This window comes from Bufo gargarizans, chromosome 5 (assembly GCF_014858855.1).
Source record: "Bufo gargarizans isolate SCDJY-AF-19 chromosome 5, ASM1485885v1, whole genome shotgun sequence".
Lineage (NCBI taxonomy): Eukaryota > Metazoa > Chordata > Amphibia > Anura > Bufonidae > Bufo > Bufo gargarizans.
The window spans coordinates 376,392,263-376,415,401 of NC_058084.1; the positions used below are offsets into that span (position 1 = coordinate 376,392,263).

At 47.0% G+C, this 23,139-nt stretch overlaps 1 protein-coding gene across 2 annotated transcripts in view; it reads left to right on the forward strand.

Moving 5' to 3' along the window:
* The first annotated feature begins 12,574 nt into the window (after nt 1–12,574).
* The window catches only part of CMTM7 (CKLF like MARVEL transmembrane domain containing 7), a 51,013-nt gene continuing 40,448 nt past the window's right edge, over nt 12,575–23,139 (forward strand). The window contains exon 1 of one of the 2 annotated variants that reach the window (XM_044294770.1): nt 12,575–12,893. In XM_044294770.1, coding sequence (XP_044150705.1) covers nt 12,765–12,893 — 129 coding nt within the window. In that variant the 5' untranslated portion in view covers nt 12,575–12,764. The remainder of the gene's footprint in view (nt 12,894–23,139) is intronic. The other variant, XM_044294768.1, reaches the window with a different exon arrangement.

The following is a 23,139-nucleotide window of genomic DNA, read 5'->3' on the forward strand; positions in this document are numbered from 1 at the left end:
CCTGGAGGGGCTTCCTGAGGGCACTCTCTGCCCTGTATGGGGGTTCCTGAGGGCACACTCTGCCCTGTATGGGGCACCTGGGGGGGGGGCTTCCTGATGGCACTCACTGCCCTGTATGAGGCACCTGGAGGGGCTTCCTGAGTGCACTCTCTGCCCTGTATAGGGCATCCTGAGGGCACTCTCTGCCCTGTATGGGGCACCTGGAGGGGTTTCCTGAGGGCACTCTCTGCCCTGTATGGGGCACCTGGAGGAGCTTCCTGAGGGCACTCTCTGACCTGTATGGGGCTTCCTGAGGGCCCTGTCTGCCCTGTATGGGGCAACTGGAGGGGCTTCGTGAGGGCACTCTGTGCCCTGTATGGGGCACCTGGAGGTACTTCGTGAGGGCACTCTCTGCACTTTATGGGGCACCTGGAGGTACTTCGTGAGGGCACTCTTTGCACTTTATGGGGCACCTGGAGGGGCTTCGTGAGGGCACTCTCTGCCCTGTATGGGGCACCTGGAGGGGCTTCCTGAGGGCACCTGGAGGGGCTTCCTGAAGGCACTATCTGTCCTGTATGGGGCTTCCTGAGGGCACTCTCTGCCATGTATGGGGCACCTGGAGGGGCTTCCTGAGCGCACTCTCTTCCCTGTATAGGGTTGCTACCCGGATGGTATCTCACCGGCAAGGCCGGTATTTTAGTGGCCCTGCCGATGCCGGCAATTTGTTTCTACCGCCAATGTTAATTGCCGGTATTTTCCTAACAGGACTGCTACTAATGAGCGCTTCCATTGCAGAGCGCTCATTAGTGCAGCATTTAAACTAATGGAGGGCATTATTCTAACTGGGGGCACTAATGGGGGGCATTATTCTAACTATGGGCACTAATGGGGGGGGGCATTATTCTAACTAGAGGCACTATTCTAATTGGGGGCACTAATGGGGGGCATTATTTTAACTTGGGGCAGTAATGGGAAATTATTCTAACTGGGGGAACTATTCTGGGGGGGGGGGCACTAGTAGGGGGCATTATTCTTCTTGGGGGCACAAATGGGGGCATTTATTTTGGGATGCACTAATGGGGGCATTATTCTCCCTCAGGGGCACTAATTGGGGCAATTTTCTTACTGGGGGCACTAATGAGGGCATTATTTTTACTAGGGTGCACTAATGGACCCATTACTCTTACTGGGGGGCAATAATTCTGGGGTGCACTGATGGGTACATTACTATTACTGGGGGGCACTAATGGAGGCATTAATATTACTGGATGACACTAATGTGGACAGTATTAATTCTGGTGGGTGCTAATGGGGGCATTACTATTAATGGGGGCATTATTAATTCAGGGTGGCACCAATGGGAGCAATAATATTATTGGGAGCCACAGTATGATAGAGACTTAAAGAAGTTATCCCATGACTAATGTAAAAAATGAAAATCAGACATTATATAGTACATGTTAATCTCCTTCTAATAAAGCTAGAACCAGCCCTGTACCTCACATGGATCCAGAAATCTCCCATTTATTGTTCTGCAAGATTTATATCTGTCACAATGTAGGGGAGGGGAGGAACACCAGAATGACCACAGAAGGAAAATGACCCGAAACTAGGACTCACGGCTAGGGAAAGGAAAAAGGTCACCACCTAGGAAACCCTAAACCTAGTCCTGACTCCTGTCAGTATGAATAGACCCTGAAGGTGGGAATATTTATACACCGGAAACCTAGGCCCTAGAAACCCTGAAAAGCCCTAGGCATAATGACAGGGTCTGAGACCCCTGGTTTCTACCCAGATTAACTAACCAGCGTCTCCCTGAGGCCTAGGAAACAATGAACAAAAGGGGACAACAAAATACAAAGGGGAATACACTTATCTTATATAGAAAATGGATGAGCAGGAACTCAGAAGAGGACAACACGCCAGCTCTTCCAACTCCAGGCAGATAATATCAACCGCATGGTAAGAAGTGTGAGTCCAGACTAAAGAGAGGAGCAGTGAAGACCACAAGCTACACCTGAAACTATAGGTGTGGTCATACCAGCAACAACCCTGCAAAGGGAAAACCGAGAGACTGTCAGATAACCTCACGTGATGCAAGTCTCTCAGATCTTCTAACCTCTGTGACGGGAGGGATCGTGACAATATCAAGCTGACAGCTCAAGCGGAGTGTTTTTTCTGCTGCAGCTGAGGGGCTTGTCCATGCTCTCCCTATCACAGCTCCGGAGGCAGTTGAAGAATGAAACTGAGCATGTGCGGCCTTCTCAGTGAGCAGGTCAAAGAAATAAGAAAAAAAAAACAGTAGGTGGCGCTATACAAATACATTTTATTAACCTGTAGGATACCACCGCAGTACATGTACGGCGCTGGAAACTGGGACAGAAATCCGAGCGCCGATCAGCTGCAGGGGTCCGGCAGTCACAGATAGCCGGACCCCTGCTGTATGCGCCGGCATTGGTGAAAACACTGATGCCGGCGCATTAACCCTTGCATGTGCGGTATCCTACCGGGTGCGGGGTGTTCATCGGGTCCCCGCGCTGCTTCCTTAGGCATCGTGGCTGCCTTCCGTAAGAGATCTCCCCCTGGATCTGACAGGAAGCAGGCTGTAAATGTATTACATTGAGTAATACACTTACAGCCAATGCATTACAATACAGAAGTATTGTAATGCATTGTAAAGGGGATTAGACCCCCAAAAGTTGAATTCCATTAGTAGGACAAAATATTAAGTGAAAAAAGAAGTTAAAAAAATAAAGTTTTACAAAAAATAAAAGTTTCAAGTAAAAAAAAAAACAACAAAAAACTTTCCTTTCCCAAAATAAAGTAATTTTTTTAAAAAAAAATAGGGAAAAAAAGAAAAGTAAACATATTGGGCCAGATTTATCATGACTCTGACAGCTCACTCCACTTTCACATATGGCTAAAGTCAGTTTTAGCCAAGTCAGATTTATGATCGGCCTTTTAAGACTGTAATAAATGTGGTTTGACAGTAGCAGTTTATCCGTCAGTAAGCAGCTTTACAAAAGTCGCACATCTTTATGAAAAAGTTGCACGTTTTATGAAAAAGTTGCATGTTCTATTAAAAAGTCTCATAAGATAAGCATGGTCCTCACTGGAGTGAAATTGCGACTTTTTTGCGACTTTTTAAAAAAGTCCCAATAGTAAATCTGTCTAGAGATTCATTTACATAAGAAGTGATCAAAGAGTTTTATGTACCCTAAAATGGTACCAATCAAGCCGTCATTTCATCCCTCAAAAAATGAGCCCCTTCCTAAGACAATCGCCCAAAAAATAAAAAAAATAGGGCTCTCAGAAAATGGCAACATAAAAACAAGATTTTATGCTGTTCAAAAATGATTTCACTGTGTAAAGCTTAACAAAAATTAAAATGATAAAAAAAGGTAGAGCCCGACTATCGGCTCCCCTGGCATCCTCTCAAGGTGATCTCCCTCACTTCTTTGCTCGGGCCCGGCCCTGAATGACCACGCCATGCGCCCCCAAGATGGAGCTGGCGCTTATATCTCGCGGCCTGCTAAATCTCTGCCCGCTGTGCCTGGGAGCCCTTCCTTACAGTTCCAAGGACGCCGCTCTGCATCAGTGCCCTCCTTGCACTCTCCTGCTCAGCCCCATGAGCATCTTCAAGACCCCGACCAGGTCTCCCCAACGCCATCACAATCGCACTCACCATGTGCGCACTCCGGCCTTAACTTCTTGTACCTGCTGGAGCCTTTGCTGAACTCTGTAACGGACCGCAGCAACCACAGGTCAGTCCAGGGGGCTCACCCCCCCCCCCCCCCCCCTTACTATCTTCAGCAGCAGTGGCGGATAGCCCTGTCAGCCATGTGGACTTTGCTTTGAGGCTCTAAGCTCAACCCTTTTGGCCCAGAAGGCCCCACCTACGGTGCTAAATGCCCCAGATACCCACCATGGGCCCTCTTGTGACCAGCCACCACTAGGCTCTGGTCCCCCTTGTCAGAGACAGCCTCTGGACTACCAGCGACGGTCCCCAACTTGTCTGCGCACCATATCCCCTCTTCACCTACTGCACAAGACCCCCTTCTCTCACCCTTTCACTCCCCTTGACCCTCTCTGGCAGCATCCCCGCACTGGTCCACTGGATCTTCATGGGACGGCTCCCATCCACATGCGCCTGAAACGGCAGGGGTCTCCTTTGCACTCCTCTTTCAGACTTTCATCCTCCGCAGATTTATTTGATGAAGACTCTAGACCGCCGACCATGGCAGACTTACGTACGCTCATCTGCTCTTTACCCTCTAAGGCAGACCTGTCCAGTTTTGCTACTAACATCTTACGAGAAAGTAAACAGGAATTCTCCCAGATCTGCTCTGAGCTGGCAGCAATTGACGCAAGAGTGAACTCTGTCACACAAGACCATACCGCCAAGTCCACGGCTGTCAAAGCTCTACAAGATAAGAGCCAAACTTATGATGCCCAACTCTATGTCCTACTACAACATCTGGATGATATAGAGAACCGCACTCGCCGTAACTATATATGGATGAGAGGTCTCCCAGAGTTAGTAGCAATGGCTGACTTACTACCCACGATTGTGGGAATATTCAACATCTTGGTCCGCCCGCCGGGTACTCCTATAGAGATTGACAGGGCCCATCTTGCCCTCAGGCCTCCTAATCCAGATGGCGCTAGACCTAGAGATGTAATTTGTAGAATCCACTTCTATGCAATCAAAAAGCTAATCCTGAACAAAGCTCGACAATCATCTCCCTTGTCTCTTGAGGGGACCCAATCACGCTGCTGCAAGACCTTTCTTGTCATACTCTGTCACAGCGGGCTTTCCTACGTCCTCTAATAGACCTCCTCAGGGTCATTGGAATCCCTTATCGCTGGGGCTACCCATTTTCCAAAGGGACGTGTTGTTGCTCTCCGCACTTCCTGCCTCTGGTCGACCTGGATCCTTGGCCCTCTATTCACCCACCTGCTCCTTCATGTCTAGAACGACCTCCTCTCTCTCAGGCTGCCAGTACCGAGACTTCTAGACCAGCCACGCTTGCTCCCCGTGAACAGCAACACCGGCGATCTGCTGGTCCCCGATGTGGATCTCCACCTAGTTCCGTTACCTGAAGGACTGTCTGCTGTTCCTGACTGGGACTATTGACCTGTTGCCATAACGGCTCATCTCACCTTTACCTTTTCCATTTCTGTTTCACTTGCCCCCCTCAGTAGTTGGTGATATCTTTTTGGCAGTTTATTTGGACAGGGAATGTGGCATGTCTGCTCCTTTCTGGTTGCTACTTTCCCCCAATAGTTTGAGACACTCCCTTGGGGCTGTTTTGTTCCTGGTGATTGTCTCCTAAGGCTACTTTCACACTAGCGTTTTTGCTGGATCTGGCAGGGTTCAGCAAAAATGCTTCCGTTACTGATAATACAACCGTCTGCATCCGTTATGAACGGACCCGGTTATATTATCTGTAACATAGCCAAGACAGATCTGTCATTAACTCCATTGAAAGTCAATGTGGGATGGATCAGTTTTCTATTGCGTCAGAGAAAACAGATCCGTCCCAATTGACTTGCATTGGGGGGCATGACGTCTTGCTCCGCATCCCAGGACGGAAAGCAAACTACAACATGTTGCAGTTTGCTCCCCGTTCTGGGAACGGAACTAAACGGAACGGAATGCATTTTGGAGCATTTCGTTCTCTTCCATTTTGTCCCCATTGACAATGAATGGGGACAAAACTGAAACGTTTTTTTCCGGTATTGAACCCTATTTCGGAACTCAATACCGGAAAACTTAAAGGCTAGTGTGAAAGTAGCCTTAGACTTTTTGGTCACACTAGATAGTTATCTCTAGATAGTTATTTATTTTTCTCTTTTGTTGCTTTGCCTTCTTTTTTCCTTATATGACTCAATTATATGACTCGTGGCGTCTCCAACACCCCGCAGACAAAGATTACACATTTTACTCCGCCCCATACTCTTCTTATAACCGAATAGACTACATTCTGCTCCAACAACTGGCTCTCTCATAGCAGGATTCCACACACATAGGCAATATCTTGTGGTCGGACCATACCCCGGTATAATGCTCTCTAAACCTTCCTTTCCTTACCAATAAGGAGTGGACATGGCGTTTGAATGAATCTCTCCTCCCTGACTTATTATGCGCTGCTGACCTTACCAGCACCATAGAAATTTTCCTCACTGACCACCGCACGAACCCCACATCTCTCCCAAAACAATGGGAAGCTCTGAAGTGTGTTCTACGCGGGGTTCTCATTAAACATGGCTCTCGTCTCAAGAAGGAGAAGGCACATTCTCTCAAACTTGCACTATGGAAGGTTGCCTCTCTCGAGCTTACCCACAAAGAAGCACTCTCTTTATCGACTCTCCACGATCTCCAGGACGCACGCCTAGACGCTAAACGCCTCCTGGAATCGTCTTATAAGTGCGTGATCCAACTCTGCCGAAGTAAATTCTACAAATACGGCAAGAAGAGTGGGCGTCTGCTGGCAAGGGCTCTCGGGAAAATTGGCTACCTCTCACATCCCCACCATCAAGAATCCTGCAGGTCGTGTGGTCCATACCTACCCCGCTCTACTTCGGGCCGACCAGAACATGGACCTGAACTCCACCCTCGGTCCTTTAGATTATCTGAACGGGAGTCTGCTAGTTTAGAAACTCCATTCACGGAGGCTGAACTCCAAACGGTCATTAAATCTCTACCAGGGGGCAAAAGTGCAAGTCCTGACCGGTTCACAGTTAGGTTTATATAAAACTTTCTTGACTTCTCTTTTCCCCTTCTTGCTCCGGGTCTTTAACAGGGTGTCTCCTAAGTTTCCCTTCCCGATACAGGCCACAAAGGCTCATATCACAGTTATTTCGAAGCTTGGTAAGGACCCGCACACATGTGCCAGCTATCGTCCTATTTCCCTCCTAAATGTAGACCTTAAAATATATCCCAAATTACTCGCTAACAGACTGAACGTCTTTCTGCCCTTGATCATCCACCCTAACCGGTGGGGTTTGTGCCGGGATGGGAGGCTCGTGACAACACACAGAAGACATTAGATATTATCCACCACTAAAAACAAACAATACCCCTCTCATGATCCTGTCCCTAGACGCTGAAAAGGCTTTTGACCATATTTCCTGGTATTTTCTCCACACTGTCTTCTCCCACATAGGTGTAGGTTCAGGATTTCTATCAAAGATTCTTAGCTTATATCAGCAACCCTCAGCACGGGTCAAAGTCAACGACACCCTCTCCCCTCCTTCCTTATTCATAATGGTACGCGACAGGGCTGCCCATTGTCTCCTCCTCTTTATGTTTTGGTTATGGAACATCTTATGTCATCCATCCGCAGTAACCTGGACATCTCAGGAGTAAAAATTGGAGGCCATGAATACAAATGCGCGGCTTTCGCGGATGATCTCCTGCACTATATAACTAACCCCTGCATTTCTCTGCCATCTTTGCTCTGTGAGATCTACCGCTATGGAAATGGACCAATTTTTAGATCACAGCAGTAGGAGATTTTTTTGATTTATTTGTGATGATTAAGTGCGACAATAACGTGTAAACGCGTTTTCGGCTCAATTAGCCTTTATCAGACACATTGCCGCTTGTCTATTTTTTTTTTATTATACTACGACTGGGGTGGGAACAATACACAGCAGACGCCTGGTGAGAACAAATTTGTTCTACATATATATACCAATTTTTTGATCAACATGACCAAGTCTGAAGCCTTAACCACTTTAACCCCGCTAGCTAAAATCCCCTTAATGACCAGGCCACTTTTTACACTTCTGCACTACACTATTTTCACTGTTTATTGCTCGGTCATGCAACTTACCACCCAAATGAATTTTACCTCCTTTTCTTCTCACTAATAGAGCTTTCATTTGGTGGTATTTTATTGCTGCTGACATTTTGACTTTTTTAGTTATTAATCGAAATTTAACTATTTTTTTGCAAAAAAATGACATTTTTCACTTTCAGCTGTAAAATTTTGCAAAAAAAACGACATCCATATATAAATTTTTCGCTAAATTTATTGTTCTACATGTCTTTGATAAAAAAAAAATTTTGGGCAAAAAAAAAAATGGTTTGGGTAAAAGTTATAGCGTTTACAAACTATGGTACAAAAATGTGAATTTCCGCTTTTTGAAGCAGCTCTGACTTTCTGAGCACCTGTCATGTTTCCTGAGGTTCTACAATGCCCAGACAGTAGAAAAAAAACACAAATTACCCCATTTCGGAAAGTAGACACCCTAAAGTATTGGCTGATGGGCATAGTGAGTTCATTGAACTTTTTATTTTTTGTCACAAGTTAGCCAGGCTATGAGCTGAGCGCTGCGATTGGCCAGCGCTACAGCATAGGAGAAAGAGACGCCGGCAGGTTCCCCTGGGTGGAGCCTAAGTTCCCCCGGGTGGAGCCTAAGTAGGCACATACCGGAGGCTATAACCGGAGAACGGAACGGCGCCCGGGGATAACAGTAAGTGCAGGGGGATCCCTGGGCGCCGCTCTACACGTCGGTATAGTCAGTTTACATACTTTTTTCTGATGAAAGGTCCTCTTTAAATGTTTCCTTACTTGGTTCCCTGGTCTCCTCTCACAAAGCCTATTTTCCCTTCGCCTGGCCATCAAATGGGATAACATACTTGGGTATCAAAATTAGGCTACTTTCACATTCGCGTTTGGTGCAGATCAGTCATGGGTCTACACAGACGGATACGTTCAGATAATACAAATGTCTGCATCCGTTCAGAACGGATCCGTTTTTTATTATCTTTAACATAGCCATTCCGTTTTGGAGGCAGACACCGTTTTCTATGACACAATCTTGCACAATAGAAAACAGATCCGTCCTCTATTGACTTTCGATGGTGTTTAAAACGGATCCGTCCGCTATTGACTTTCAATGCTGTTCAAGCAGCGTTTTGGTGTCCGCCTCCAAAGTGGAATGGAGACGGAACGGAGGCAAACTGATGCATTCTGAGCGGATCCTTTTCCATTCACAATGTATTAGGGCAAAACTGATCCGTTTTAGACCGCTTGTGAGCCCTGAACGGATCTCACAAACCGGAAAGCCAAAACGCCAGTGTGAAAGTAGTCTTACCGCTGACCTGTCACAACTCTTTAGATTTAACATTACCCCTCTTCTTCAACGATTCCAGAAAGACCTAGAGTCCTGGCATCGACATGACTTCTTTGGTTTGGCAGAATCAGCATTTTAAAGATGAATCTGCTATCAAAATTACTCTATTTCCTGCAGACCATCCCCCTCCACATACCGTTAATATTCTGGTCCCAGATACGCCGCTGCGTCGCGAAATGTGTATGGTCTACTGGTAAACCACGACTCAAGTGGGAAATAATGACCCGTCCTAAGTAGGGACGGAGGAGTTGGTCTTCCGGACTGTCGCCTATACTATCATTCTACCGCCTATGCTAGGCTTTTAGACATAATGCGCACTGATACCTCCAAGTCCTGGGTACACATAGCATGAGACTCTTCCTCTTGTTCTTTGACAGTACTCCTGGTTGGTAGGTACTCCACGCTCTACCTCTCTTGCGTTGTCCTTCACGGCCCACCATACTTTTGCGATACTAGCATCCATGAGCCGACACACCTATCTCATTGACCCTAAAGGGCCCCATGTCCTGATTACTGATCATCCGCATTTCCCCCTAGGGCCCTTCCCCTTTTCTTTTCTCCAAAGCACGAAAATTTGCCCACTCAGGTTCTGTCATGTCCTCTCTGGATCCTCCCTGAAACCTTTATCTCTACTGTTGAAGACTCCCAACCCATCTGCAGGAAACTCTTTCGAAAAGCTACAACTTCAGCATTTCTACTTTTCCATACGCATGACCACTTACTAACCCGAAACCTCTCGGCATTTGAACAGATATCACAAGGATGAAGGTACGATGATTCACATCTGGTGGCACTGTGCTCTCCTACGCACCTTTTGGGACTCTGTACACAAGATAATCCAAGAGGTGACGGGCATCCCTGTACCAAATTCCTCTGAATTTTGTGCTTGACCTTAACATCCCTGCCTATAAGAACTCACGATTCAGGCAGCAAAATAAGTGATTCCACGACACTGGAAATCCCCCTCCCCACCCTCACTGGAGGAATGGTTCGAGGAGGTCGCTCTGTATCAGCGGATGGAGGACCTAATTATCCTAACCCCCTCAGACTCCTCGCGATTTCTGAAAACCTGGAGTCCATGGGACACGTTCCAGAACCTACAGCTGTGAGTCAAACACATTGAGCCTCCTACCCCCCTTTCCCTTCCCCTCTCTTTTTATTTCCTTTCCTTTATTTTTACTTTTTAGTCACTCAAACTGTTATGTTTTATGTATGATTATTCGCCCTCATCCATGCTTGTTGCATGGTTTTGTACTTATGGACACAGGAAGATATATGTGTTCACCCTTATTATATGTCTATTCCGAGATTGTATTATTTGTTGACGACAAAAAAACTATACTAAGGGTACTTTCACACTAGCGGTTTTGTTTTCCGGTGTTGAGTTCTGTAACAGGGGCTGATCAGTTTTATCCTAATGCATTCTGAATGGAGAGCATTCCGTTCAGGACGCATCAGTTCAGTCCCTCTTACGTTGTTTGTACAGAGAAAATGCCGCAGCATGCTGCAGTTTTCTCTCTGGCCAAAAATCCTGAACACTTGCCGGAATGCCGGATCCGACATTAACTTACTTTGAAGTGTATTAGTGCCGGATCCAGCATTAAGTGTTCCGGCAAAACGGATCCGGCTTTCCGGTCTGCGCATGCACAGACCTTTAAAAATGAAAAAAAAAAATGATACCGGATCAGTTTTTCCGGATGACACCGGAGAGACAGATCCGGTATTTCAATGCATTTGTCAGACGGACGCATCCGGATCCATCTGACAAATGTCATCATTTTGCATCTGGATTGCCGGATCCGATGCCGCAAGTGTGAAAGTAACCTTAAACCCCAATAAAATATTTGATTAAGAAAAATCACTTTATAACTGAATTGGTGCTTAAAAAAATGGTTTTGGAAATGTTATGGAAAATTTGAAAAATTGCTTCTAAACTTCTAACGTCCTAAAAAAAATTGCTTGGATAAATAAAAGCGTTCCAAAGTTATTACCACATAAAGTGACATTTTAGATTTGCAAAAATTGGCCTGGGATTTAAGATGAAAAGTGGCCCGGTACTGAAAGGGTTAAATAACTCAGTGGCTATGCTAAATTTTTAATTACATGCAATTACAAAAGTATTCAGATCCAGGTGCTGGTTTGAAAACTGTAGAACCCCTTTAAGACCCCGCATGTTAAGCCACGCCCCACGGCCAACCCCCTTTGGGGTGTGGCTTAAGGTGGCCAGTATTTTTGTTGGGAAAGGTGGCAGCTAAAGATGAGTGAATTTCATATTTTGAAATTCGCTTGCAATTTGTTTACTAGTAAAAGCAGAATTGCGTTATGGATTCCGTTACCATGGACCATAACGTAATTCTCTGACGGAATGCCTCTACAGCAGGGATGCCCAACCTGCGGCCCTCCAGCTGTTGCAAAACTAAAATTCCCAGCATGCCTGCACAGCTTATAGCTATTAGGGCATGCTGGGAGTTGTAGTTTTGCAACAGCTGGAGGGCCACAGGTTGAGCATGCCTGCTGTAGAGGCATTCTGTTATAATAGAAGTCTAAGGCTACTTTCACACTTGTGGCAGGACGGATCCGACAGGCGGTTCACCATGTCGGATCCGTCCTGCGGCTATTTCGCCGTGCCGCCGCTCCGTCCCCATTGACTATAATGGTGACGGGGCGGAGCTCCGGCGCAGCGCGGCGAAAGCCGCCGGACTAAAAAGCCTGACATGCAGTAATTTTATTCCGGCGGCCTTTCGCCGTGCACCGCCCCCGTCCCCATTATAGTCAATGGGGACAGAGCGGCGGTCCGGCGGCACGGCGAAATAGCCGCAGGACGGATCCGACATGGTGAACAGCCTGTCGGATCCGTCCTGCCGCAAGTGTGAAAGTAGCCTTAGGCTAGGTCTACACACCGACATTTGTCGCGCGACAATTTTTATAATGGCAGTCTATGGTGTCGCACTGCAACATGTTGCGACTGCGACGCAAGTCGCAGAAAATCCATTCGAGATGGATTTTTCTGCGACTGTTGCGTCGCATTCGCAGCATGTTGCATGTTGCAGTGCGACACCATAGACTGCCATTATAAGAATTGTCGCGCGACAAATGTTGCGCCCTATCTGTCGCGCAACAAATGTTGTCGTGTAGACCTAGCTTAGGGATGCATAACGGACTCCCCTGCATAACGGAAAAGGGACGGATCCGTTTTGCAGCCCATAAACTTCTATTATGACGGAATGAATAACGGAATGTCTCTAAAGGCATTCCGTCATAGAATTGCGTTATGGTCCGTGGTAACGGAATCCATAACGCAATTCACCTTTTACCACCAAACGAAGTGTGAGCGAATTTTAGCAGCGGAAATTCGCTCATCTCTAGTGGCAGCCCATATGGGGCTTCCTGAGGGCACTCCCTGCCCTGTGTGGGGTAGTTTCAGAGCCTCCCATACCGGGTGGCACTACAGTGGTATCAGACGAGGAGATGGCGTCTGCGCGTCCTGTGTAGGCGCACACACGGCCAGGAAAGGGGCTGCACTCGGGCGGGCCGGCGCCTGCCCCTCCACAAGTGGAAGCATCTTGTCGTCATCCCCGCTGCCCCCATCCTGCCCGCCGCCCGCTCGTCACCACAGAGGACGGGGCAGCGGCTGTATCATGTCCCAGCACAACGTGACGGTGATCCGGACCACGGCCAGCAGCAGTAACGTGCAGCACCAAAGCCCGGGGCTCGTAGACAGAGGCTACCCCCGCTCCAGCGGCGCCACCCTCAAGCTGTGCCAGGCGGTAAGGACGGAGACCTGTGTGTACGGGGTCCTTTCCCAGCATGGCCACTGCCAGCTGCAGCCAAAGTTTCCAACTTCAGAGAGAAGTCTACTGTACCCATACTCTGCTTATATACGTGATGTAGTGCCCAGGGCATAACTGCTGAGGGGCATCTGTGATTGGCACTTTCATGTTAGCCCCTGTGGGGGCATTGGCACTTTGGCATGCAGGCCAGCAGTGGTTGGCACATTGCTGTCTGTGCATGAGTAATTGCCACTTTGGCATGCAGGGCGTCAGTGGTTGGTACATCATTGGTTGGCACATTGGCATGCAGGGCACCCATGGTGAGCATGTTGCTATACAAGCCTATGTGGCTGATGTTATCCTGTTAGAGAATACCCACCTCCTCCTGCAGACCGTATTCTTGAGCTAGAACCTTTTATGGCGGTATTTGTAGCTGGCACTCCGCTTCTGCTGCTGAGAAAATTGGATTCGGCTACACGTGGTCTCGGTCGCATGACCGCTGTCACACCCACGGATCGTTAGCATAGACATGAATGGGGTCTCAGTGCCACATTTGCCAGCATTGTTGGATTTTTTGTGATTCCGGGGTCGCGGTCGTGGCACACATGAGAGTCGTGCTGTGACCCCATTTATTTTTATGCTAGCACCACTACACTGCGATCCCTTATGGTGCTTCTCAATGTGCAAAAGATCCGCACAAATTTCCATGTGGATTCATGTGCGTTTCTGTACCACATCCGCACCGAAATCTGCAATTTCTAACAGCAGCGTTTGGGGCGGATTTGATGCGGTTTTGCCGCAGATCTCACGCTTCATTGGAAAAGGGTGAAATCTGCAGCTAAAACTGCAAACATAATTGACAAGCTGCAGATTCGGAAATCCGCACGGCGGGTCAAAATTCACAAAGTGTACGTGAGATTTGTGTAATTTCATACACTTTGCTGGTCCTGTAATATGATGAGGTTTTTCCGCACAGGAATCGGCACGGAAAAACCTCATACATACGGTTGTGTGCATGAGGCCTAAGGCTACGTCTACACAACGACATTTGTTGCACGACAATTTTTATAACGGCAGTCTATGGTGTCGCACTGCAACATACTGCGACGCAACAGTCGCAGAAAATCCATTCAAGATGGATTTTTCTGCGACTGTTACGTTGCAGTCGCTGCATGTTGCGGTGCGACACCATAGACTGCCGTTATAAAAATTGTCGCGCGACATTTGTGCAACAAAATGTTGCGCTACAAATGTTGCAGTGTAGTTGTGCCCTATCTGTCGCGCGACTTATTGTCGTCTGTCTGGGTACGTGAGTAGATAATTGATTGGATTGGTTGATGAATGAGCTACTCAGATCCAGGTGCTGGTTTGAAAACTGTAGAATATTTTTCGTGGGACACGCCCCACAGCCAACCCCTTATATTTATGTATAAGTGTGACTGTGTAATAGATCGAGCCGCCTTCCCACCCACTGTGGAACCGTCTGTGCTGTACACCATGATTTCGGTCAGTGTCAGACTGGTGTGTTCACTGCATGAAACATGCACCTTGTTCGTGAACTCTGCTCCCTGCATTATAATGATTTATTCACATAAAGTTGTCAGTACAGATCATTGCAGGTGTCTTCATCAGCAATCAGGGGTGGACGGGCCATATACCCTACAGGGAAATTTCCCGATGCGCCGATGTTCAGAGGGCTGCCCAAACCCTCCTCATGGCTGCTGGCCAGGTACATAAAGATCTGATGCTCTCATTGGCCACCATTGCAAGAATCTACATTGGGCCCCCAGCCCCTCCTGCTACCCTTTCCTGGCCAGTATATACAGCAGTGTACTGATATGTGAGGTATGAGGTATAAATTACAGCTTGTACCTCACATTTCAGTACATATATACTGCTGAATATACTATATATCTGTACACACTGCATCTATTATACCTCGTACCTCACATATCAGTACACTGCTGTATATACCATATATCTGTACCCACTGCATCTATTATACCTCGTACCTCACATATCAGTACACTGCTGTATATACTATATATCTGTACACACTGCATCTATTATACCTCGTACCTCACATATCAGTACACTGCTATATATACAATATATCTGTACCCACTGCATCTATTATACCTCGTACCTCACATATCAGTACACTGCTGTATATATAATATACCTGTACACACTGCATCTATATATGTATATAGAGCAGTGTACTGATGTATGAGGTATAATAGGGCAGTGTGTACAGATATATGTGATCAGTTATATATTATGGTTATTGCGTGATGAGGTAATAGTGGCTGTAACGACCTCCTCTTACCACTCCATTCTAGTCTCAGCGGAGAGCTCATCCTGCAGTTCTTCTCCATGCTGTTGGGGTTTGAAGGACCTGTGATATTGCTCTGTACAGTTCCTTTACTACATGTAAAGGACCGATGATGATGTCATCACATGTCTTGGCAGATGCCCTTATCTAACCTGGGAACTACACTATTGTTTGTGCTGTACCTTTACTAGAAATACAGGACCTGTGATGACATAATCACAGGTCCTTTAGCTTACTTCACTGATAATAGGAATACTACTATACTGGAGCTGGACAGTAATGAGTGTAATTAGGGGGCGGGGCTTTTCATTCACCCTTTTCCCCACAGGCCCTATAGCAGCTGCATGGTCTTCCTCTATTCGAGGTACGCTACTGCTCTCAGCATTAATACTAGGAGCATCAGGTACTTATGAAGAAGAAAAAAATCTAGCAATAGAAATCCTCTAAAACTCCATTTTGTTTAAGGCTGGGTTCACACCTGAGCGTTTTACAGCAGGTTCCTACGCGCTGTAACAAGCACAACAAGGAGAAACCAATGATTCCCTATGGGAATGGTTCTCACCTGGGCGTTTTACAGCGCGTACGATCACGCTGTAAAACGCCCGACGCCCCAAGAAGTACATGAGCTTCTTTGGGGCGTCTTGTCGCACGTTCCCGTACATAGACTTTTGGGAACGCGCGACAATGGGCGTTCGCTTGTCTCTGTATGCGCGATTGCAAACGCCGGTACAATCGCGCATACAGAGCGCTCCTTTCAGAACGCTCAGGTCTGAACCCAGCGTTAATCCATTAAAAGTATATATATACATCTCCATAAATGACACCAGGAGCGGTCAACACGTTTCGAACAGATGGTTCTTAATCATGACCTGTGAGTGTGCATTAGTTTGTGTTTGTTTTATCAGGTACTTATACTCCTGGCCAGGCGTCGCCATCCTCAGTATGGTGATAGGGCAGTATTTTATTCTGTGGTATTTGGTTTTGCTGGGGCAGTATTAAGTGCTGCACTATGGTATTGCTGTCCCCGCCTACTTCTGATGCCCCGCCTACTTGTGGCTTGTGTCGGCCCTGCCTACTTGTGTTGCCCCGCCTTCTGTCAGTTTGGATTCAGTTACAACTTGGGGACACTTTTAGGTTCTTTTCCACTTTAAAAATATATATAGCAGAAAAGGCGGCTCTCCACTGGTTTTCTGGAACCAGGTGCTCTAGCTCAATTATGACTCACCCTTGTCACTTTTAAATAATTAAAAAATATGGTATTAATGAGCAGGCACTCTAATTATGGGTACATGGAGGAGAATTTATTGTTTAAAAATATAGACATAATATTTCTACTTTAATTTCCTAGTCTACACCTGATCACAAGAATGAAAAACTAAATGAGTATCATTTGTCGCTCACTGCTTTTATACTCTATAATTAATAACTTTCGCACGATTTTTCAATCGGTGATCTACCCGTGTAAAGGAGCCTTGAATGTCTCATCTGTATGTTACCGGCACATACAGGTCTTCAGTCAGGGGCAGTGAAGTGATGGCCTGCACACGTATAATTAGGCATCACCTCTTCCTCTGCGTGCTGAACTGTAGAATTGTGGGAACTAGGGTTGCATCGGGTATCGAATTATCGATACTCCATTGATACTTCTGTACCAGTATCAATTCGATACCGGGATTTGCCCTTTACCGATACTAGGCTGCGCTCTCCTAGTATCAGAGAACATGGCGCATGCTGCTCTCAGCGAGCACCATGTTCCCTCAGCAGTACAGAGGAGAAGGAGTCTCTTTCTCACCCCTGTGCCGCTGCCACCAATGAGGGGAGGAACTGTGGCCACTGCGCCACCAATGAAGATAACTAATGTATAATACAAATACAGGAGGCGGGTGCCGGCGGCAGAATCACATAGCTGGCACCCGGCCTCTATGACGAGGTGCTGCGATCAGCGGCAGTTAACCCCTCACCCACCTCCTGTATTTGTACTAATGGCTTAAAAACATTGGCACAATGCGGCCCCTCCCCAAGTAGTGAATCATTGGTGGCGCCGTGCGCTCCCCCCCCCACCCCAACCCCCCCAATCATTGGTGGAAATGGCCACAGGGTCCCCTACACCCCTTTTCATTGGTGGTGCAGTGGCAGTTCTGATCAGAACCCCAGCAATGTAATCGCGGGGCTCCAATATGTAACCATGGCAGCCAGGACGCTACTGAAGCCCTGGCTGCCATTGTAAGATGGTAAGAGTGTAAGATCCTATTCACCCTAATTAGGGTGAATAGGACAAGGGATCAAAAGATCCCAGGTTCTAGCGCCTAAGGGGGAAATAGTTATTAAAGGGACACTGACAGCCCCAATTAGCATATTTAGGTATATATACGTGAGTACAGGTCTTATAAAGTCTATTAAAATGATCTAAGTATCCCCCCTGTCCACCTTATAAGTACGAAAATATAAAGTTATATAACCTGCTTGTCCGGTCACCAATCTGCCCAAGGGGCGGCGTTTCATCACAAAATGCGCCCAGCCAGCCGCTCCTAACTGCAGTTCTGAAGCCCCGCCCAGCTCATCAATATTCACTTAGCTGGGCGGCGGCTACAACTCTCCGGACTCAAGTGCTGCAGCCTCTGCTTTATGCGCATGTGCCGGGCACTTGAGTCGGGAGAGTTGTAGCCGCCGCCCAGCTAAGTGAATATTGATGAGCTGGGTGGGGCTTCAGAACGGCAGTTAGGAGCGGCTGGCTCATTTTATCCCGATTCCTGACCCGGCTCATTTTTTTTTTTTTTACGACTTGGCTTTGAAAACCTTAGGCTACCTATATATGGATGCGGATAGACTTGCAGGATTTTCGTGCAGATTTCTGTGTGTTTCTGCACCGAATCCACACGTGTTACTTGCAGATTTGATGCTGTTTTGGCATTGAAAAGGGTTACGTTCGCACCAGAAATCGCACAAACAATTGAGACACTGCGGATTTCAAAATCCGCACTGCTAGTCAATTCCCACACCTAAGAATAAAGCACAGTGTACATGAGATTTGTCTACTCTCCTACACTTCACTGGTACTGTGTTAGGCCTCATGCACACAACCGTTGTTTTGGTCCTCATCCGAGCCGCAGTATTTGCGGCTCTGATGCGGACCCATTCACTTCAATAGGGCCGCAAAAGATGCGGACAGCACTCCGTGTGCTGTCCGCATCCGTTGCTCCATTCCATAAAAAAAATATAACCTGTCCTATTCTTGTCCGTTTTGCGGACAAGAATAGGCAGTTATATTAATGGCTGCCCGCGCTGTTCCTCAAATTGCAGAACGCACATGGACGCCATCCGTGTTTTGCGGATCTGCAATTTGCGGACCGCAAAACACACAACGGTCGTGTGCATGAGGCCTTACACTAGTTTTTCCGCACAAGAATCCACACGGTAAAACGCACATAGTCCACAATCTGTGCAGGTGGCCTTAAAGGGGTTGTCCAGGTTCAGAGCTGAACTCGGACATATCCCCTTCTTCCCCCACCCAGCCCCTCTGACATGAGCATTTCATGCTCCAGTGCTCCCCCTTTCCCTGCGCTGTACAGTATAGCGGAGGGCAAGGGCTTTTACATTATTGCACTGCTAGGAGGAGGCTTCCACCTAGCAGTGTCCCTGGTGACATCACCTACGCTAATGGTCGGGCTTTAGCGCTGCCAGAGCCCCCTTAACTTTTTTTCCATCTAGTTACGTAAACAATTTTTGGCACCTTTTTTCAGCGATACAAGGGGCTTTATTTTTATTTTTGGGATTTTTATGTTTTTATTTTTTTAAACAAACTGTTGACCACTCCCATATCTGAAAAAAACTTTAACCACACCCATATCCACTAATTGGACCTAATCAGATGCATATATATTCCCAAAAAGAAATAGGCTACTCATTCCCACTGATGAAGGAGCAGGAAGCTCTGAAACGCGTATGGGGCATTGAGTAAGCCTATGACATCTAGCTAGCAACGAATAAGAAGGATCCCACAACTACAGAGGAGCTCCGGAGCTATCTATCCACTTCCCTCCTAAAAAGCTACAGCGTCTCCACTTCCCGCCATTAGCCTCCACGTGGCAAGCTCCATCAGCACTGAGCGGGAGATCCGAGGAACGCAGGTGACGTCACCGGAAGTGACGACACCTAATAGCAACCAACGGCGGATACCAGCGAGCGGGAACGGCACACGTGGACATCGCCGCCCGGACAGGAGCCGCTGAACAGCTGCATCAACAGCCGCAAGGAGGGTAACGTACCTGCTTACTAAGCAGTCTCTATTCCACAGCCCACCAACACTGGATCTGTAAATAAATAATCAATACCAGAATTGGATTGAGTTTTAAACCCAAAATCTTGGGATATATGAATTAGACCTTTTATAGGAAGGAGCATCTTTCTCTCCCAACAGGATTCCACACCATTGACACTGTACCAGGATAATATTGGCCACCATATCACTGGTCATTACAATATAAGAAAAAGACTTTTTTTCAGCAGATTATCTGTTTCTTTTTCCAGCAGGATTCATCCTTTTTTTCCAGCAGGATCTAATTGAATTGACATTTAACCACCCTCATATTTTTCACTCATATATTTTTTATTGTATTTTTTATATTTGTGTTTTTTATCTTTTAATCTTGATTACCATCATGTACTTATTTATCTAATTATGTACATATACAGCCATTATATTTAATATATTTTTAACATCAGCTATTCTTTATTAAACACTATTTTTCCATACACCTCAGGTGTTGAGTGCCATCCCTCTACTTTCACTTATATTTTTTATATACAGGACAATGTAAAGAAAAAGGGTGAAAATAGTTTCCACATTTTTATCATGTACATTGTGGAACTGAAATACTTTTATTTAAGTTGCAGCTTCCTGATCTGTATACACTGCAGAAATTGTGTATACAGCGATGGGGAGGTGAGGGATGGTAACAGAAAATGTCCCTGCCTTCCCTATGCGGAGCCTTAGGGCTCTTTCTCGCGAGCGGATGCCGCGCGTGTCATCCGCAGCGTGAAAGAGAGCCAAGCCCCGTTCCGGACAGCAGAGACACGGAGCAGTAACATGACTGATAATGCTCCGTGCCTCTCTGTCACCTTTTTACTACAAAATCACAGTGAGATAAAGTTGTCCCTGTGATTTTGTAGTAAAAAGGTGACAGAGAGGCACAGAGCATTATCATTCATGTTAATGCCCCGTGTCTCTGCTGTCCGGGACGGGGCTTGGCTCTCTTTCACGCAGCGGATTACACGCAGGGCATCCGCTCGTGTGAAAGCGCCCTTACTGTCACTGACTCTGCAAGGACTTCTATACCGTCTTTGCAGAGGTAAGTGCCGAGCGCTCGGACTGATATAGTCAAAGGAAGGCAGGCCACAGCAGGATCCCCCCTAAAGTGCCCCCAAATAAAAAATCACTTTACTTGACTGGAAGGTCGCTTAGCCGAAAAGGTAAGTGGGCCAAGATCTTTCAGTGTGTGCCGAAATATTGCCACAAAGTAAACAACCAAATTTGTCATCCAGCCTCAGCCACTGTGATAAAGATGATCCACCTTCAGACTGGTCTGTTTGCATTGTCTAGATCAGGGATCAGCACTTTTCTCCGTCAAACTACAACTCCCAGCATGCACACATACTTGTCTGCTCTTGTAACTCCCATAGAAGTGAAAGGAGGATTGTGGGAGTTGTAGTCTCAGAACAGCTAGAGTGCGGAGGTTGCAGGATTAGTAAATCGGCCCCGCTGTCCTGTCACGTCGCTGTGCTCATACAGAAGACGTCTTGCTGTGAGTCATATTCCTCTCTCAGTCCCAATGTGAAGAATAAATTGGTTTCCTCCGCTGACGTCATCTGTCGGTTGGCACCTGCTTTATGTTACGGGTGAGGAGTCTGAACAGTGAAGTTGTAGGAGGCACATTTTATCTACAGCAGCCAGACTCGAAAAGACAGGAGATCGAAACACTTTTTCTTGAAATGTGATTTAATTTTTTTTTTTTCATGTCGCTGCATTCAAAGACCTTTTTATTGGTACCATTTTGATACTATTTGATTGCTTTTTAAGTTTCAGGTTTATTTCTCACACACAGTGCAGTACATTATATCATGTTTTTTTGGAATTAGGCCTTATTCACTTGTTCGTGAAATTCTTGATAAGAGGGTCAGTGATTCATCCGTGAAGATTTCTGTGAAGAATCTGTGTTTGGTCCGTGGGTCCGTTTTTTTTGCACTCCCATTTGTCATCTGTGATACCAGTTGACATGTTAGCCCCAGTTAAACCTCATTCACACGTCCGTGCTCAAATCAGGTGGTCAGTGATGCATCTGTGAAGCTGTCTGTGAAGGATCCGTGTGTCCGTTTTTTGCTGTCCGTGTTTCACTGACACTGAACAGCTGATTTTTTTTTTTTCAAAGCATTTCTTGTTAATGATCCGTGAAACACGGACCCATAGACTATAATGGACGTGATGGATCCGTGAATACGGACAAAATAGAGCATGCATCCCTGCTAAAACACTGACGCACGGACTGTGCTTAAACACTGATGTCTGAATACACACATTAAAATAAATGGGAACGTGTGCTGTCCGTGGAGAACACGTACAGCACACGTCCATGTAACACTGACGAGTGAATGAGGCTTTACAGGGAGAATACAGCCCCTAGAGAGGATATACAAGGTTGTACAGCCTTAGGGCTCATGCACATTAGCGCTCAGTGCCCATATTGCGGACCATAAACGGCCGGACCCCACTATAGGGGAATTGGCCGTGGTACAGATGCGAACTCTTTGACTTGAATGGGTCCGCATCCGCCAGATAGGACTTCACCTATCTTTTTGTGGTCCGTCCCTCTGCACCGCCAAAAGAATAGAACATGTCCTATTTTTTTAGGATGTGGAACATCTCTTGTAGATCGCTGACCCATTCAAGTCAGTATGTCCACATCCGCAAACGGTGTGCACACAGACGGTGCCTGTGCATTGTGGACCGCTATTTTTGGTCCGCAGCACGGGCACGTGGCACACGCTTGTGTGCATGAGCCCTTACTGCAGAGCTGATCTTGTGCAGACATCTGGCCCCCCATTATCACGGGATCCCGAGGACTGGAGCAGCTCTGCCACTTCCTGACTTTTTAACACAGAGCTTATTGAGCGCTGTGTATGCAGCAGTGGGGTAAGTAACTGTCCCTGACTTCTCTTTGGGGACCCCTACTGTCCCCATCCGTGGCTGTACTGCAGCCAGCGAGTATGCAATACTTGGGCACCGACCGTTTGCAAACCCCACATCACGTATGCGGACCCGTTAACTTGAATGGATCTGCAATCCGGAAGGTCTGTGCGGAACAAGAGCACGGAAGCATTTTGGAGTGTTTCCATGGGGTTTCTGTCCATGCCTCCGCAGCGGTGTCAAGCATCTGATGCGGATCGTGGACCCCATTCAAGTGAATGGTTCCGCGTCCGCATACGGCGGCCCTACGGCCGGTGCCTGTGCATTGCGGACTGCAATTTGCGGTCCGCAGCACGGGCCCTGCCAGCACACGTTTGTCTGCATGAGCTCTAAAGCTAAGACTTCGTTCTGAGATCTGTGAACAGCCTGCCGGATCCTCTCTAATTATTTCTTTGACCGGTCGACAGCATTTGCATCGGATCTCCGAAACTGAGATGTGAATGCAGCCTAAGTTACACAAGAACCAGCATCCTGTGTTCATTTCCAGTATTATGCAGCTCTCTTAGGCTCAGTTCACATCTGCGCTGTGAACTCTGGCAGAGTTCACCGTATGCGGCATTGCCGGATACCACTGCGCACACGCCGGATCCCCATTCACTGCAATGGGATCTGATGGTAATCCGGCTGCTTTTTGCGGCATATATGCCGACTTTTGGCCAAATAATGTT